The sequence below is a fragment of the Netta rufina genome (genome assembly GCF_964035555.1).
Source record: "Netta rufina genome assembly, chromosome: 8".
NCBI lineage: Eukaryota > Metazoa > Chordata > Aves > Anseriformes > Anatidae > Netta > Netta rufina.
In genome coordinates, this window is record NC_140131.1 from 25,176,872 (window position 1) to 25,194,872 (window position 18,001).

The following is an 18,001-nucleotide window of genomic DNA, read 5'->3' on the forward strand; positions in this document are numbered from 1 at the left end:
TGTACCTTTCGTGTTCATAGTCCAGGAGAGTTTAAATGTGCGCTGCCATCACTTCTTAATTTCTCTAACATTGCCCTCATCAGCACACCTCCCTACCTGCTCAGTTGGGATCACTCTGCCCTGCAGAGCATCCGGCTGGAGCACGCACAGCACATGTCCCTCCTCCTCCTCCCTGCGTAGTGTTTGCCCGTGTTCATGGCCCTGCAGCAGACTCCCTCGCCTGGCATAGCAGATCTCAGCACACGTTGCCCTACTCCTCCTCACCATCTTCTCTCCACTCCCTTTCTGTGCTGGTGTCTATTCTCGGCACTGCCTCCGCTGGAGCAGTTGCTCGCTCTGGTGCTCCACACTCATTCCTCAGTCCTGTCCACCTCACGTTTTCTCTTCTGCTGTCTAAGAGACTGAAGAAGCCAACTGGCCTCTCTGATCATTACTCGACTTGTCTACATAAGTTTTGTTTTAATAAACGAATGTGTGAATTTAAATGAATAGTCTTGTACCCACAGATGAATATGAACACAGACAAATGTTCCTCTTTACCATTCAGGAAGTGCATAAAGACAAACTAAATGAAGTGATTTTATACCACTATTTAAAAAAAAAAAAAAAAAAAAAAAAAAAAAGACTCACCTTGGAAAGCACATTAGTTGAGCTATTCATGGAACTGGACACACCTGAAAAACAAACTCCTGTAGACAAATGCATTGGTATTTGGGCTTTACACAGAAGAGCACATTTTCCATTATATCTCATCCATGATACTGAATACTTTGCAGAGCTTAACAATTAAAAATAGATAATGAGGCTGAAAGGAAAAGGCCTTAGTTTAATGGATTCATTGTAGCTCATGTCTTTCATTTGGTTTTCAGTACTGCTTGCTAGGTTTTGCTGTTGTCCTGTTGTGTTGTTTGCAGCACTTCAGTGACAATTATCTGCGGGAAGAAGTAGACCTGAAAGAGAGAATGTGTGGAGCAGTATGCCATCAGGACTCGGCCCTTCAACTTCCAGGAGAAATGTGAAATAGGAGCAACGGAAAGGAAATGATATATGGCCCATAGCATATTCCAAATGTAGTTCACAAACTTTGCTTTTAGAACTAGTACTTGTTTATGTTTCATACAGAATTTGTAGCAGGATTGACAACCTCTGGGGTTTTAAAGCTTAAGAAGCTGCTAGCATTTTTTTTTATTTTTGTTTTCTGATTGATGAAAATCTGCAGTCTGACTGCTTTGTTTTATCTGAATACCAGCAACCCCCCAACATAACTTCAGGCATTGCTTAGGTTTTTGTTGTTGTTATCACTTGTCACATCAAATAAAAATCTAAATCTGTGAATTTGATAAAGTTATTTTTCCTTTTACGAACATGAGTTAACACACAGTGAGTTCTGGAAATAAAATGAAATGCTTTGCCCATCATCCAGGTATGGCTGCAGCTGCATTGCGTAGAAGTATCTTGCAAAAGCAACATTCTCAGCTGCTTTTGCAGCACAAGCAGCTGATGAGCACTAATGAAGAGGAACGTTTATGATTTCTCCTCCTAAACAAGTTCCAAACATGACAGTACTTGGGAGCTGCCTTTTTCCCCCAAATGGCCACAACTCTTCATAATGTGCCAGTGTTCATACTCAGGGTCTTACTGTGACTGTTAGAGCAAAGCCCTCTGAAATAATTCTTTTCATAGACAGACATTTGCTATCATTTTATTGACAGGAACAGAGTCCTGCTGAACCACCTGTGTAAAATTTGCCAACTTAAGTTAGACTAACTTGTCTTATTACCTGCTCTTTTTCGATCCTTTGCTGTGCTCAAGTTTGGAAGAATTTAATGAACTGAAATGCCTGTAGACAGCAAGTTGCAAGTGCATTCTCAGTGCACTGAGATAGCAAGCTAAGGAAAGTGGGCAAACTTAACCTGAGACATAATGATTTATTGTCTTCATACATGCTCACTCATTCTGCTTACTTATTTTTCTCGAGAAAGATTGAAGGCTTCTCCTTGTTCCTAATGCCCTCCATTGGCTCATAAGCTGGACCTACAAGAAATTCATTGTCACAGCCATCTGTTTTCAGAGCTGAATAAATATGTGGGCACATCTACTGGCAACATGAAGAAATGACTGCAAGATGCTTTATCAAGCAGCCAAGATCCCTGTGCTACCAGCATTCACAGCTGGTATCATTCTGCTAGCTGGAGTAAGCTACTAGGAGTCTATTAGCACGTGTTAATATCACACGCCTCATTGTTTTCTATAACTGTAATTTGTAATTCTTTCATCAGTTGTGGATTGAGTGTACCAATACTGAAATCACAGCCTCCATAGTTGGCCTGCATAAGATATCAAAATGCTTTTAATTCAGTAGAGTGAATCACAGACCAGATTTTTAAAAGATGCTAATATATTGTTGGAATTACAAAGGACGTAAGTATTTTACTTTTGTATTGTATAAACTGCAATTAATAAGCAAACAGTCAGTTTTCTCTATATTTGAGAAACTGAAATCAACATTCAATGGATAAAAACTTCCCATTACTATAGTATTTTTGTATTATTTTAATTCATATGCCTGATATGTATGAAAATTCATGTCAACCCATCAAACAAGAACCTGCATCACCCAAGGAGTTTTGATATTATTAAGTTTTATTTTATAATACAGTGTTGGGCACTTTATGGTAACGTGGAGTTCACCAAGAACTTCTATGGACACCACAAACTCGGAAATGAACAAAACAAGAAACACTGCTCATTTACTACGTATACACAGTGCACTACCAATAGTAGTCTAAGGTCTGAATTACAATTCTTGAGATGACTTTGAACAGTAGTCCAGAGTGTGCAAAAGGAAGGATTAAATTTTTAGATTTGGTTCCAGTTTTATTACAAGTCAGTGATTAACTAAATTTCTAATTTTCTAAACCTGTTATAGCACAGTGCTGGTTAGGTTACTTTGTTTCCAAAATTAATAAAATGATCAATAAAATATCAAAGTGTCCTGTATTTTATGCCTTTCCTGCAGGTGTTAAAGGACACAAGAATATTAACAGGTTGTTTTCAAAGGCCACTAATGAAATGTTCTGAAAAAAAAAAAAGAAATTGTTGGATATGTAATGTGTCTGTTCCATGTTGAGGCATTTCTCATCATATCTGACACATATCTAAAGAAAACAAACAAATTGTCAGTTTGCTAACCATGTAAGCATTTTAAATTTTTCTTCTTACTCAAAAATCATGAATTAACAGACGTGATGTGCTCGTGCATAGGCTGCAAAAAACTAGCTGTTCCACAATGCTTTATTGCCTCATTCAAGTAAATTAATTTAAAGAAGTTCTCAAGAAAAAACAAAGGTAAAAACAAAATGTACATCAATATACAAAGAAATTAATTTATGGAAGTTAAAAGTATACTGGCAACATTAGTAGATCTTTTAAGTAATGACTTATGATAATTAGGGATGTCACAAACTAAATTCTTCTTAACAATACGGTCATCACCCTGAACAGTCACCTCGGTGGTGGTACTGAAAAGTGATGCTTAACTCCTTGCCTATTTTTACCAACATTAAACAAATGATCAAATGATAAATTAAACATAAATTCTAGTATTTAATCTTCAATTTAAAATCACTTGTATGTGAACATTGGCTTAGGCTTTATTATTTCTGTAGAATGTGACATCCATAATCATGCCTGGTCATTGGAAATATACATTTGCCTCATTAGAATATATTCTTTGTGTTTTTATCATACAAGCATATTTTCAATGCTACATGTAATTTTACACATTTCTGAAAAATACCATTTCAAAGATTTGCTTGAAAAGCAGACGTGCACATTTATAACTACTAAATTACTTTGAAACAAGGAGAAATATTGCACAAAATTCACTGAAGATTTGAAAGTCAACACATTCCCCTCCTAAAACAAGTAGCTCCCTTATTTTTAACAGAAACAGGATGTCAATTCACAAAGAACCATAAAAAACTTGAACTCAACTTAGTTTTCAAATGCTAATACTGTTACTGGATTCTAAATACAAATGTTGTTAGTATTGACCTAAGGAATAGTACAAATAAATTTGAGTACCCTTTACTACAGTAAACCTTGAAATAACTTGCAACTGTGTTACCTTCTTCATACTCCAACCCAGGAAAAACGCTGACAGCCCTACACTGGCAGTGGGTGACCCTCAGACTAAGCTGGCTGTGGCCTCCTCAGACATCTCTACTTAGAAGTTCAGTAGCCTCCAGGAAAGTTGTATCAAGTACTTTCATCTGGTCACCAGCTGAAACCATGCAACAGACAACACAAAGGTAATCAAGGCAGGTTTAACTTGTACAAAACCATACCATCCCTTTTGTGTTCCTTTATTCTCATCCGGCCCAAAGACCATGACATGTCCCAACCCCTGTGTGGGGACAAGGACATGTTCTAGACCAGATGTGGCCCATGCCCTTGGGCTGAGAACGAGGACACATTCTGTTCAGCCCAGATTCTGTTAGCAGGTAAACAACGCTTGGCAAAGACAAAACATCTAATAGCAGCAAAGAAGAGGTTACTGAAGACAAGTCACATTTCCATCCACATGGCTTTTGCTGGTGAATTTCTACATTCACACTCCAAAGGTTCACTGTGGGAACAGACTGCCTTTACTAACCCAAGCTTTGCAATAAAGAAGCTGCTTGCCTTGGACACAATTTTTAGTAGCCACATTTGCTTAGGCTGAAATTCCAGTCTGTTGGGAGCAAACCAGCTGGAGCCTCACAGCACCTGGACTGAGGCCTGGCACCAAGAGACAAGGTACCAACTCCCTTGGAAATGAAGGCCACCCTTGACCTCTCCCTGCAGCGCCAGGGAGGTCAGCATTACGAGGTTCCTTTCTGCTGGACAGGGTATTACAGGCAGTATTTCATAGGGGATGCATTTAAAAGGGCCTCATGCTGGCACTTTGTTTATTGCATGAAATGTTTCTTCAGATTACATGCATAGAGAAAAGATTTGAGATGCCCCTAGCAATTTGATCAGACAGCTGCACCAAAGAAAGATTGTTCAGTAGGACTGAATATAACCGATTGTAGGTGGAAAAACAGAAGCTGTTCGAAAAACCTGGCTTACCTTTTCTTTTGCCTAAGACTTTACATAGTTTACAAGAACACGAGTTATAACAAGCTCATTCTAAAACTCGAAAAGACATCTACAAAACATTTCTCTAACAGATTGGGTGGGATTTTGAAAAGCACCCAGCACGTGTCTAAAACTCCCACTGAAGTCTGCATTATAGTGCCTGAGAGGGGACTTCAGCTAGTGCTGGGTATTTCTGACGATCCCACCCCTCACCAAACAGCAGCAGTATCTCTGAAATGCTAAATGACAATGAAGGTTTCAGTCAAAATGGTACATGAGAACTTCTACAACTACATTTTTCCCTCAGAACAAGTCTATTTTAGGAGTTAGGTGACCCCGCAAATATGCAGGATGGAAGAGCAAACCATTGCCTTCACTACAAAGACTGCCCTCTGCATGCATAGAGGGTAGGGATCACCTTTGTGTCCCAGGTCCTTCCTTCTTTTGTTCTTCCCTGAATATACGTGCCATTTTTCACAATGGTGCAACTCTATACGGATGGATGGGAAGGCTTTGACTGGGACAACATATCCATTCCAGGCATCCCATAGGAGATTAATCACACAGACAATATTCCTTTTACCTATATGGTTGGGTTGGAATCACTACAACCAAGCTAGAATGTTAAACAGTGTCCTAAAACCTGGATTTCCTCAAAGTTATCATCCTTCTTGGGGACTCTCGGGTTCTGCTTCACTACCTCATTGGAACAATCCAGGAATCTTTCTACTGCCCCTAATTTCTTCCTCCAAACCAAATAAGAACTACAGCTCATTTCAGGCAGACATATGTGAAATGAACTTGATGATACTAAACTCAAGTCCTAGTTTGTCTATGTCAGAAATCTGTTTCTAAATGTAAGTAAGAGATTCCAAAGCTTAATCGAATAACCTGGTATCTCTCCCTTGAACAGGAGGAACGGGAATATTTTTGAGATCTTGATGCAATAGAAAAGAAGAGATGCCTCTGAAGACCACCACAGGAGCCCTGACTGAGCAGGAATCAGTTCTCACCCACAGCTGGTGACAAATGCTGATGATTTTCAAAGACATTAGAAGAATTTCCACAAATAAGAGAGATACAAGTATCAAACTTGGAAAAAGTACTGGACCTGGACAATTTATCTTAATATAGAACCCGACGTAGTAATAAAAATACTGCATATGTAGCCAATAGACAGTTGGACAGAGGAGAACAGTGTTGAACCAGAAATACCATTTTGGACTTTTATCTATTTGGTAACTGGTACTGATGTTTAAGTAAGGCACAAATATTAGCCTTTTTAAAGGATCACTGATAGTAAGTGGAAAAGACTGTAAAATTACATGCTTAAAAGGTACCTACATTTAAATTCAACAGAGGTATAAGACCAAGTGATTTTTGAACATATACAAGGCTCAAAACCAAAAAGACATACTATTTAATGACTGTAAACACACTATGGGCTTTATAAATAGTAAGGAAAATGCGGCAGAAGCACAGTAAATAACATTTTAATGGCAACTGAATTAAAGAATAACTGTAAGCTGAATTTTATCTCCCATCTTTAACTCATCTATTTTCTTTTTTTTTTTCAGCCTGCATTTTCACTCAAGGAAATAGTGAATTATTACCATGATGCATAAATTTTGAGAGATTTCGGTATCAAACTTTCAATTTCATGTTCCTTATAATAACTATATGAATATTAGCAGCCTCATAAGGCTCCCATATTTTTTGCACAGAGGTGAGAATGGGACCATCTATGTGAAAACAGGAATTCAGTGTCTAACTCTCATGTAAAGGCAGTAGGATTTATTCTATCAGATGGATATTTTTAATACCACTTTCTGGCAGCAATCCTGGACTTATACGGTTGATAGACTTGAAGGGGATGATGGCCATAATTTCTGAAATTGTTCTATTTTCTGGATAAGACATCGATACTGCTTATTATCTTTAATAAATCAAGACAACAACATGATCTTAGAGAGATCTGTGGCGAGAAACAGTGTCAGATGTAGATGAAAAGAAGTGGCAAACTTTGAAATTCCTGTCAGCTTTTGCAAGGACATGAATGAGAACAAAAGAGAAATGCTACAAGAACACAGACCTTTGTGTCTTCTATCTTCCCTTAGACTCACTTCGAAGAATTAAATTTGGTAATATTTAGCATCAGCAAATAGAAGAATGCACTCTACTGGGACATTAACACCATCTCCCGACAAGCATTTGTGAAGTTGCCCTGTCACTGTCTCACAACAGCACCTGAGATATCCAGTTTGACCCACCTGGAAAGGTTACAGCTAAGATATTAAATAATTTTTATGTTATTTTTGATTTTTGATAGTGTAAAATCTTTTGCCAGATAACATTTTTACATTAATAAAAAAGTCCCCTTCCACCTTACATAGCATGTTGATACACATTACAGGAAAACACGGGATAGAGTACAGACCTCAGGACATAAAATCTCTGACTCAGGAATGCTAAGATCCTCCAGCAGTAGATTGCAGACGCCCTCAGGAACATTCATGTCCTAATCAGACACAGACCCTTCCCTAAGATTTCCACTTTTACAACTTTAACTTTCTAACACTGATTTAAAAAGTTAATTCTGGAGGCTCACCTTCAATGACAAGTACCGGCCCTTCGCTTGTCTGCAGATACACCAATATTTTGGAATGCAGAGCTGAACCTTTTTGCAGAGCTGTCTTTGCATCTCTTCAGTAAAGCATCAAACATTGCCTAATGATATTGATCCTTTCCCTTAAGTCAGCTGACTTGTAAGAAAGCAACAAAAAAAAAAACAACAAACAAACAATCCAAAACAAAAAAACAACAACAGAAAAACCCTCTCAATTTTTGCTAGCTAAGAGGAAAAATCATTCATAAATCTCATCATGGCAATTGATATTAACTTTGCTACAAACAACCAAAAATAAATATACTAAAGCACAATCTGATCCAACTCCTGACTTTGTTAATTTGCTCACTCAGGCTGACACTGAGGCTAAGACTCAACATTCATACCAAAAGGGGAAAGAAAATGAAAAAATAGAATCTAGCATCAGTTTAGAAGAGCATTACATTATTCTCAGGCACAGTTCATTTTATACCCATTTCTTACTTCTACTAACTGCATCACAAAAGATCCTTCTAAGCTGACAACTATAATCTACTGAAACTTACTTCACACCTTTACTACCCTGAGATAGTTTGGAGAAAGGAATGTATGTATGGTAAGGTGGAGATACAGAAAAAGGAAAGGTGTGTGGGAGGAATTAAAAGAAAAAAAGCAGGGGAACAGAAAGAGTTGCTCTACATATGCAAATTGTTCAGGAATGCTGCCAGAAGGAGGACAAATGCTTGTTCTAAATAAATACAATGTACAAGTCCATATATTCTCCTTCACTGCCTTTGGAAAGAGATTTTAGAAGTTCAACTTGGCTAAAATGAGAGTTGGATATATACTGTCTCAAGCTCAATCAATAATTTCAGTTTTCTAGTGTTACAAATAATTCCCAGTCATTAATCTTTAATAATTTAACTAAATATGACTTCTAAGAAACAGTAATTCATACCACCTTCAAATGGTAGCTTCTAAGAATCAAAAGAAAATAGTTCCGAACAGGCACAAATAATTTTTCAAATACTATTAGACTGTAGAAAATAAAAATAAAAAATAGAAATCTATAAATTCCACTTACACGTTCCTTTCTGAAAATTTTTAGATGAAATAGTCTACCTAGAGAAACTGGATAACATGTCTTTAAAGTGTCTTAGTTGTAAACAGAAGTTCATAAACTTCACATTATAATTCAGCACTTCATGTACTTTACAGAAGAGAGAAAAGCATGCGCTACCTTTTTGAAGTCTGGAAGACAGGGCCACAGTTTTAGTTTGCAGTAAGTTCCAAGTTATATTCACAAGCAATTCCTTAATCTAAAAAGACTTCCTCCCCCCAGCCCTCTGCCTTTACTGAAGCAAATTCTTGCCATGGAAAATCATTATTGCTGTTTTGTACATTTGCATTCATCTTCTAAGATAAATCTTTTCTCAAAAGATTAAGGCAATTATTACTTGTTAAAAGTATTAACATTTGTACATTTCAAACAAGTCTAGATTGTTTGGTTCATTTCCTGCTTAATGGGATTAATACAGTACCTTCAAAACCTGGTTACCTATTAGGTGATACCTTTCCTGCTGCTTAGAGGAAGTAAATGCTACGAAGCACCATCCACCTGCTGTATTTTTAGCACAGAGACTAACTAGTACCTGATTCAAGAGTGCGTTTATATATTTAGTTCCATTTTGTGGACCTAACTACAGCCAACAAACGAACTGGGTAAACATAGAAGCAAATATTCCAGTAGCAGAAGATGCATATTCAGCTGAAGAGATTTTTTTTTTTTTCTGTAATTGAAATCTCTTATTCCTTTTTCATATTTTGGTTAAAATGTTACATGGAGTTATATGGAGTCCTGAGTAGCCTCCCTTCAAACTTCTTCTGGGAGTCAAGTTTATCTTCTAACAGTTTTCTTACGTTTTATTCCCACTGCTATTGCTGGATAAGCTATCCTTCGAAATATTTAAACCATAGTGAAAAGCAGAACTCAGTTTACATAAAGATATCACTTCTTGAAAAAGCCCACCCTCATCTGGAGTTTCATTTCCTTCTTTCCTATCTTTCTCCCAAGGGACCAGAATGGATGGATGTTGAGCAAGACTTGCTGGGAGCTGATCTTCTGAGGTATTGCTTAGTGTTTCATTCTGCTTTGCATACGTATAGGAAGAATAGCCTTCCGTGCAACTTTCTGGAGAATCAAACTGGGCACTTGATTGTACAGGAGATGGGGATGTTATGCAACCACCAGAGGTGTCCATCTTGTCAGTAGTAAAGGTTTTCTCACTACTTTCTTCTTCCAGTCTTGAGAGAGATTCTCTATGTCCAACAGAAGAAGCTTGCTTCCTTGGTGATGGAGGGAGCTGCTTCCCATGGAGAACACTATCATCCTGACCAAGATTCCAGTCTTCTTGATCATTAGCATTGCCGCAGAGCAGGGTAAGGTTGCTCTCACTAGGTGCATTTGACTTGTTCTGAAAGAAAGAATATGTTTATGCTTAATGTTACAAGAAAAAATGGCAGTTTTGAAACACGAATACTGTAATGGATTTTGTGTGTTCCTAAATCGTGCATATACCCTTTGGGTTTCAATGTTACAAATCAAGGTGTTTTTTTTTGTTTTGTTTTGTTTTTGTGTTTTGTTCTGTTTTGTTTTAACTTCCTTGCCAGAATATTTTGTTTCTTATCCTGGGGATCACCTTTTGCACAAAGGAAAGAGTCTGGCTCCCCTGTCCGTTCAGTCTTTGCACAAGCACTTTTGACAGTGAACAAAGACATACTTTGCTGCTTTGTACCATAATATGAGGAGTTGGACTAAAACTGAAACCAGATGGCATTTCCTCCTTGCTTCAGTAATTAATTATACCAACTTTCAATATTAAATCTTTTAGCCAAACAAACAAAAATGGGCAGTTTATTAATGTGACCCCTATGTGACATTCATAATATCAAAATTTACAAGCTTTTTAAACATTTATGTCAGAATTTGTTGTTCCAGTGACAAATCTTTGACCATAGGATTCCGTTCAGCAACAGTAAATGTTGGACAGCTGATATAAGCCTGAATTCAAAAACACCAACTTCTTTTTACCTGATGTCACAGCAGGTGAGGGTTTTTAAAGTTGTAGGCAAGAGTTCTGACCCATAAAGAAATTCGCTTACACTCTGGGTCCCAAGCAACTCTATCTAAAGTTGCACAGGATCAAGGTACCCTTTTACAAATCTTTAGAGTACTATTCTAGCAGTGTTTCAGGTGCAGTGGATGCCATAAATTAAGACGGAAACGTTACTGTATCACTGTGACTAGTTTAATGATGCAAGGTAAAAATTGAAATACCTTGCAAACTATATCACAGACACTATAACTAGATCAAGGAATACAAGACTGAACAGCTAAATATAGTATTAAACTATCTGATTCAGTATATTATTACTTTATTCACAACTCTGTATGCGGTTAATGCTGTAAGGGAAAAATACTGTGCCCCAGATGACTTGTGTGACACGAGTGTTATCGATCCCTTGGCTAGTGAAAATATATCATGAAGTTGCCAGCATGGGTGTGCTATTTTGTAGCAGCAGAATTACAAACTCACAATTCTAAAGACTATTCCGTAGTATCTATCCTCATGCTGTCGATTCCACAATTGCAGGATTCCACTGTAAAGGGAATGGGACTATTTTTCGAATGAAAGCTGGACACTAACCGTAGCCTTGCAACCAATGTCATCCAGTGACCTAAAGAAATCCAGGCTCTTTGCTCCTGAGAGTTTTCCTTGATCTGAACTGTGTGTGCTCAGCGTGTCCAGAATCTCTCCAAGCAAATCCATTTCTCCTTGATGCTGTGCAGTTACTCCAGTTTCACCAGAATCATCACTATCATAAAAATAAGCAGAAGCCTCCTCACTGTCTTCTGATGATAACCTGAAGGCAAAAACTTGCATCAGATGGGAACATAAAAGCCATTTCATTACAGATACTTCTGAAAGTAAGTAGCAGAATACATTTGAAGGCTTAAAAATGAACCCCACTTTTCTTCTTGCTCAACAATTTTACCTAAAGGTATATGTACAGTACCTATGCAGATGTAATAGCTATTAGCTAATATTCCTGCTTCTTTGCTCTACCCCAACCAGTACAACTATTATTTCAAGTCACCCTTAATATGACTTCCCATATCTTCCCTCCAAATTTTAGTCATTCCAAACTTGGCTCCTCTTTTCCCTTGTCTACACCCTCTATCTAGGCCAGTATTTATAGAACTTTGCAGCAGACCTAGCCATATATTTTTTTTCTCATACTGCAACTCTTCCTCTGCCACATGAGCAGATTTACCCGAGTACTGCCTATCTACAAAGAAAATAGGCGCTTTTGTCTCGTATCATTTTCTCTTTCACTTATTGCAATAATCTTACCTCTGGCCCCCACCCTACAACAGTCTATCTGTATCTGATCAGAATACTACTATAAAGTCTGTTTCAATAGCTCACTGTTTTGATCTCATCCTTTGAACTCTTCTGTAGCTCCCATTTTCCTCCTGCATCAGGCTGCTTGACTTTGCTTTCAATGGCCTTCATGCTTTGTAGCCATATATTCATTATCAAATATCATCTACTGAATTCAGAGAATGCCTCAACAAAAAAGTTAAGTCTCAATTTCAGATTTCCTTTTAATCCACACATAGTAAGACCTTCACATAAAATTCACAAGGCAATCATTCTTTTTCAGACCCTTGAGAAAACTTTCCACTGTGATGACCACAACAGCGGACTAAAGACCAGATTAGCTGAGGTCGCTGCCCACCATGTTGATGAATATTATTTAATTGCTTCTTTGTGTATGGAGCTTATCATTTTATCTCGAGTCTGTGAAGACTGAGGATTACATCAAACTCTCCTAGCCACTAATAGTAATTAAAACACATCATAGCCTGCCCCACTTTTAAACGAGGATCTAATCCTACACTACTTGACATCTTACAGATTCAGAATCAAGCTAACAGCCTGGACAGGAGAAAGATTTGTCACTTGAACTCAAGTTTGCTAAATAATGCTAGTTATTTTTCCTTTCTCCCATACATATACATATATCCTAAAAGACTTCTTACTTGCTTGTTCTCTCCATTTCATCATCATCATCTTCATCCAAGGCAAAATCCTGGTTACTGAGACGCTGGTTGAAACGTGTCTGGAGGATAGAAAACTCACGTTATTCTTTGGTTTTGTTTTGTTTTTAAGAAAGCCAACCAACAAACAAAAAAGAACAAGAACAACAACAACAAGAACAACTTCTACATTAATTATTTGGAACCTAGCTGCTACTATACTCATTAAGACTTTCTGAACACCTGATGAGGAAAGCCACATATCGATCAAGTCTTCTAAAGGTTGTTAGAAAAGGACGTGAAATGCTCAAGCATCACCAATTAGGGCTAGAAAACCATTTTTCCTCATGGCCTATAGAGTGCATTATTATTTATGCAAAGCCTTGGTTAGCAGAAGGCTGGCTATATGAGCAGCGCTCAAGTCTACTGCCTCCCCTTTCCTGCAATGACAAAACACTATGTTTTACTATTTTCTGATAGAAATATTTGCAAAGTTCTGAGGTTAATGTGGTCTACTGAGCAGCACAGTATGGATTTTTGAAGTAGTAAATACAAAAGAAGCCTAAAGTCTCTTTACATAGCTGCATTTATATTAGGCTGTTAAACAGAAGGGCAGAGTAAATAGTATGCCAGCTTGAAAACTGTGCACTACGAATGCCTTTGTGCAGGATAATTTACTGTAAATTACAGTTAACTCAACGTTAGCATACATTCAGAGCTTCCCAAGGGAGCTTGCACAGAGACTCTTTTTCAAGTATAGTAAAAGTCTTCAGCCTGGTTTTGTTTGCTAAATAACAATTTGATCAAACAGGTTAGTGAGTACTCGTGATAGCATGTGAATTTGCAGCACACCAACTGCTCTGCCTCAACCAGAACACTTAAGTCAGGAATTTTAGCCATTTGTGCTTCACAAATGACTGTCTCAAGGTCTGTGCATCTCTTTGTATTAACAACACCGCACCCAAAAACAAAATAAAAATAAAACAATTACAAAACAACAACAAAAACCTGTAGATGCAATTAATCACATAAGAGATTTCAAGCATTGGAAAACTGGCCGTAATTCAAAGACACGTGGATAGAATTTGTGCAAAGGGAAAACAGCATTAGCTAAGAAAATCATATGCAAATATAAAGTGTTACTGCCCACATCTCATCATGCAGTTCACCAAATGCTTAAGTCTACAACAAGCCCCTGATGGGGCAGAAATACGACCTTAACTTCAGACTACAAGAAGCTTCGAAATCTTGTACTGTGAGGATTTCAATATGCCACATGTTACAGGTGTTGTCAGTGTTCTACGTGTACCAGGACACACACTGTCATTTTTTTCCCCATTAATATCAGGAATGTCCCGATATGCATTCTTTATAGGTTGGCACATTATTCTCATTCAACAAGACATGTTTTACTTAAAGCACCAAGTTTTGATAACACTTTCTATATCTCTTGTAGACAAAGATGAAACATGGTTCTTAATGTGTTAAACCAAATAAAAACTGATAAAAATAAAAAACAAAACAGAAAGCAAGAGAATTATTACAGCATTAAAAAATAGGGGAAAAAAAAGTAAGCTTTACACTGAGCAGAAGTTATAGGATAAAACACAGAGAAACAAGTATGCTATTGATACTTCTCACGTATTTTAGAGAGAAATATGTTTTAGAACATACTTTCTGCATGGTCTGATCTTAGTGGAATAGACAAATAGTACCCCAGTGGAACTGGAGTAGTTTGGACCGATTTATGATGCACTATTCACTGAATATAAAACTAGGAAGGTTTAGGAAATATTACAGACAAATGAAATAAAACAACTTTGAATAAATATGTCATTGCAAGATATGACTTACTTGACATGTAACAAAATAATATTTTGTAATTTGTTAGTACCAAACAAGAATAACTTTTAACCTTTGAACAGAAATGGTTTGACTATGATTACTTTATTGCAAAGAATCAACTTATGTAATAAACATTTAGAAACATTTAATGGAATCAAACACCAAAAACGCAGAACTTAAATCCCAGGTGCAAGTAACAGTAGAAATTATAAAACCATAACATTATGAAAAGAACAAACGACATTAAAAAGACTGACCTCAAACACACTGACCCAATTATTAGGAGACTCTCAGTGAATATAATACAGCTATATTAAGTACAACATAAACTGGCAAGAAGAAAAATTATTAGAAGATGGCTCACTGGCCATTTTGGTGGCTACACCTCTCACGCCAGGGTAGTTATCTGGTGATCAGACCACACCAAGGTAAGTAAAAGCATTTTAGCTATTCCTTTCAGTAGCTGTAGTCAAGTTAAATTTCCTTTGCAAACTCAAGCTCTTTCCCAGTTTTCTGAGTTCTCTGAGCGATTCCCATCATTCTTATAATCAATCACACCACTGCGTGTAACTAAAGGGAAGGTTAACCGTTTTGCCTTAATTGATGTTATTAATCGGTTATCTTAGTGATTACTGCCACCAGGGCAGTATTTAAATTTTAGTATTTGTCTTCACTAGGCAATTAAAATACTTTATTTCTGTAAGACTGGTAATTCACTACCTCCTCTGGAAAATTCTGACTGACGCGACATTCATTTATATTAAAGCTCTAATCCTGACTGACTCTTGGAGGGCAAAACTCTGTCTCACTTTCTTGGAATATGCATCTGAATTAGATGCTGCCATCACTTTTACTTCTATTAATGTAAAGACAAGATTTTGCAGGACAGAAGGTTCTTTAAAAATATGGAGAAATTTCAGAAAACAAAAACAAAAGAGATGCTTGTTTATCCGGAGATGGGTTAACACTGCCGATGGAATAAATTCTCACAAGGTAACTCCATGATTTTTTAACATAATAAATAATGTTTCAAAGAGCATAGACAGAAAATTGGGTTTGTGAGAAACAGAAACTGAATAAAATTAAAGTCAGTAAACACCACAGGAATAACAGTTACCATATTTAGCCCCTTGGAGCACCTACAGACAGTATTATGCAAGCATGTTGTGAAAGCAAGAATAACATCATACAAAGGAGCATAACTTAGCATATGTCATAAAAAAAAATCACAGAACTTCTAGTTGCTGATGGTCAGTCTTCTCTTCGAGAAACTATTTTTGCTACCAATTTAAATGTTCAGGGGTGCAAAATTACGCAAGACAAATTTCAAGAACTAAATCAAATAAAATGGTATTTTACACCAAAAGGGGGAGGGGGAAAGGAAAATATCTGGCTGTAAATAACAACATTCTCCAGAGTTTACAGCTCTGCAAGTTAGCCACTGAGACAACAAGCAACACATGTTTTTGAATAGGTGACTTTCCTCTAGGAGCTGTAATAAAAATGACTGCAAGGGAGGGGTATGTCCAGACTACTTTGCAAAGAAAGAAAAACAAAGAAAGAAACTCTTAATAAATTGCAAAAGGAGAACCATAAATCTTTTTCAGTGCTCCACCAAGCAAAGTGACATAGTACATGCACCTGCAAAAGCTGTCAAAGTCATTTAAGAAGTCCTTCCATTACTGACGTATCCTGCTGTTTGCAGTTATTTAAGCTTTTAATTTCTGTCTTTTCTGCATTTTGAAGTGTGTAACCTTCTTTTATACCATTTTATGAAAAAAGGACAGACTTCTGCTTCCTTCCTGATCAATGTTCTAATAACAACCAGACCATTTATTACCCCAAGAAATGATATTGTAATACTCCTTTCTTGTTGCACCAGAACTTTATAAAGTCTTAATAGACTGCTGTCATGTTTTTTTTTCTATAAGCTAAAACAACAAATTTCTTAAAAACTACTGAACTGTTTTTCTTCTTTCAACTAGTCTGGCTTACATAATATAGGCAATCCAAAATCAGGCATTTCATATTTTTCTTATCTTCAGGCACACTGCACCACAAGAACCCATCTCTCATCTTGCTCAGAATATTGAAGGGTTCCACATACTTATCACACAATGAGCTTATGCTCAGCACACGCCACTGTTGAACCACTCTTTTATGCTGTTGTGTAAAACACAGCAGATGAACAACCACAGTCAGAGCAAGGATGTGTTCAGACATCCCAGCTCCCCAGAGTGTGAGGGTTCTTGGTACTGTTTTGCTTTGGAAGTGGCACTCATATGTTCTGGGGGAATTGTACGGCTGCAGCTGATAAGCTCGTGACTTACTGCATTGTTACTGCAATCTTCTGTTTTCCACTGGTTGCAAGCAAACTGCCTTGAATCCTGAATGTTATTTCAATAACAAAGGTGATGCATTTGACTGAGGAGTCATACCTGTCCTCTTTGGTTTCTGCCTGACTTCAAAATCTTTCTGCAACTGGTCTGTTAAAATTGTGGCAAATTCTCATCACTGAAACCAAGAAGAAAAAAAAGGTGCTGACACTATAAATACGGGTAGAATGAAACAAAGTGAGAGTAAGTCCTGAAACTGCTCTATTCTGCTCATTGGTAGCCTCACAAAATGTACTTCTTTGGCATAAAAATGCAGACAAAACACATGAATACTAAAGGATTTAAATGTAAGATGGTTACACTCTTGATTGGGCATGAAAGTCAATCTTTGAAATGTCAGCTTTTTATTTAACACCAGACCTTTCAGAAGCATAACTTCCTGGAATGAGTGCTTATTGATCAGCAGTAAGGCAGGAAGTTTAATAAGGCTGCTGCCATTAATTGTCCTCAATGTGAGAAACAAATAATCTTTTGATAAATGGCAGCACATATATAATTTCACATTTACTGGCTACTCAATATATCAACACATATAGAGTTTCAAGTAAAGAAAAATATCTACTGTGGTTTAAATATATGAAGTACGGCTTGTTTTTTCTTAACAATTTAAAGATAATTCATTCAGTATGAGAAAAAAAAAAAACACACAAATCCACTATTACTTACGTTTTGCTATTTTATTTCATCTATCCTCTGCAACGCAATCACAGACCTAATTACAATTTCACCTCCAGTAGGGAGGCAAAAGATCTCAGATTGTCAAACTTTCTAGTTAACCACAACCCACTGCCTTTCCTTCCAGTTAAGGACTGAAAACTAAAGCCATGGATAATGAGATCACAGGAAAAGCACTTCACCTAACACTCCACAAGAGACAAGACTGGTGGGGGAAAGAGAGGAAGAACAGAGATAAAACAGAAGTACAGT

At 37.1% G+C, this 18,001-nt stretch overlaps 1 protein-coding gene across 1 annotated transcript in view; it reads right to left on the reverse strand.

Annotated features, from left to right (window-relative positions):
• Window positions 1-2,642: 2,642 nt before the first annotated feature.
• Window positions 2,643-18,001, reverse strand: part of DENND1B (DENN domain containing 1B) — a 158,368-nt gene continuing 143,009 nt past the window's right edge. Inside the window, exons 20-22 of the mRNA XM_084291384.1 lie at window positions 12,837-12,916; window positions 11,437-11,653; window positions 2,643-10,203 (exon numbers count right to left, since the gene is read on the reverse strand). Coding sequence (XP_084147510.1) covers window positions 9,646-10,203; window positions 11,437-11,653; window positions 12,837-12,916 — 855 coding nt within the window. The 3' untranslated portion in view covers window positions 2,643-9,645. The remainder of the gene's footprint in view (window positions 10,204-11,436; window positions 11,654-12,836; window positions 12,917-18,001) is intronic.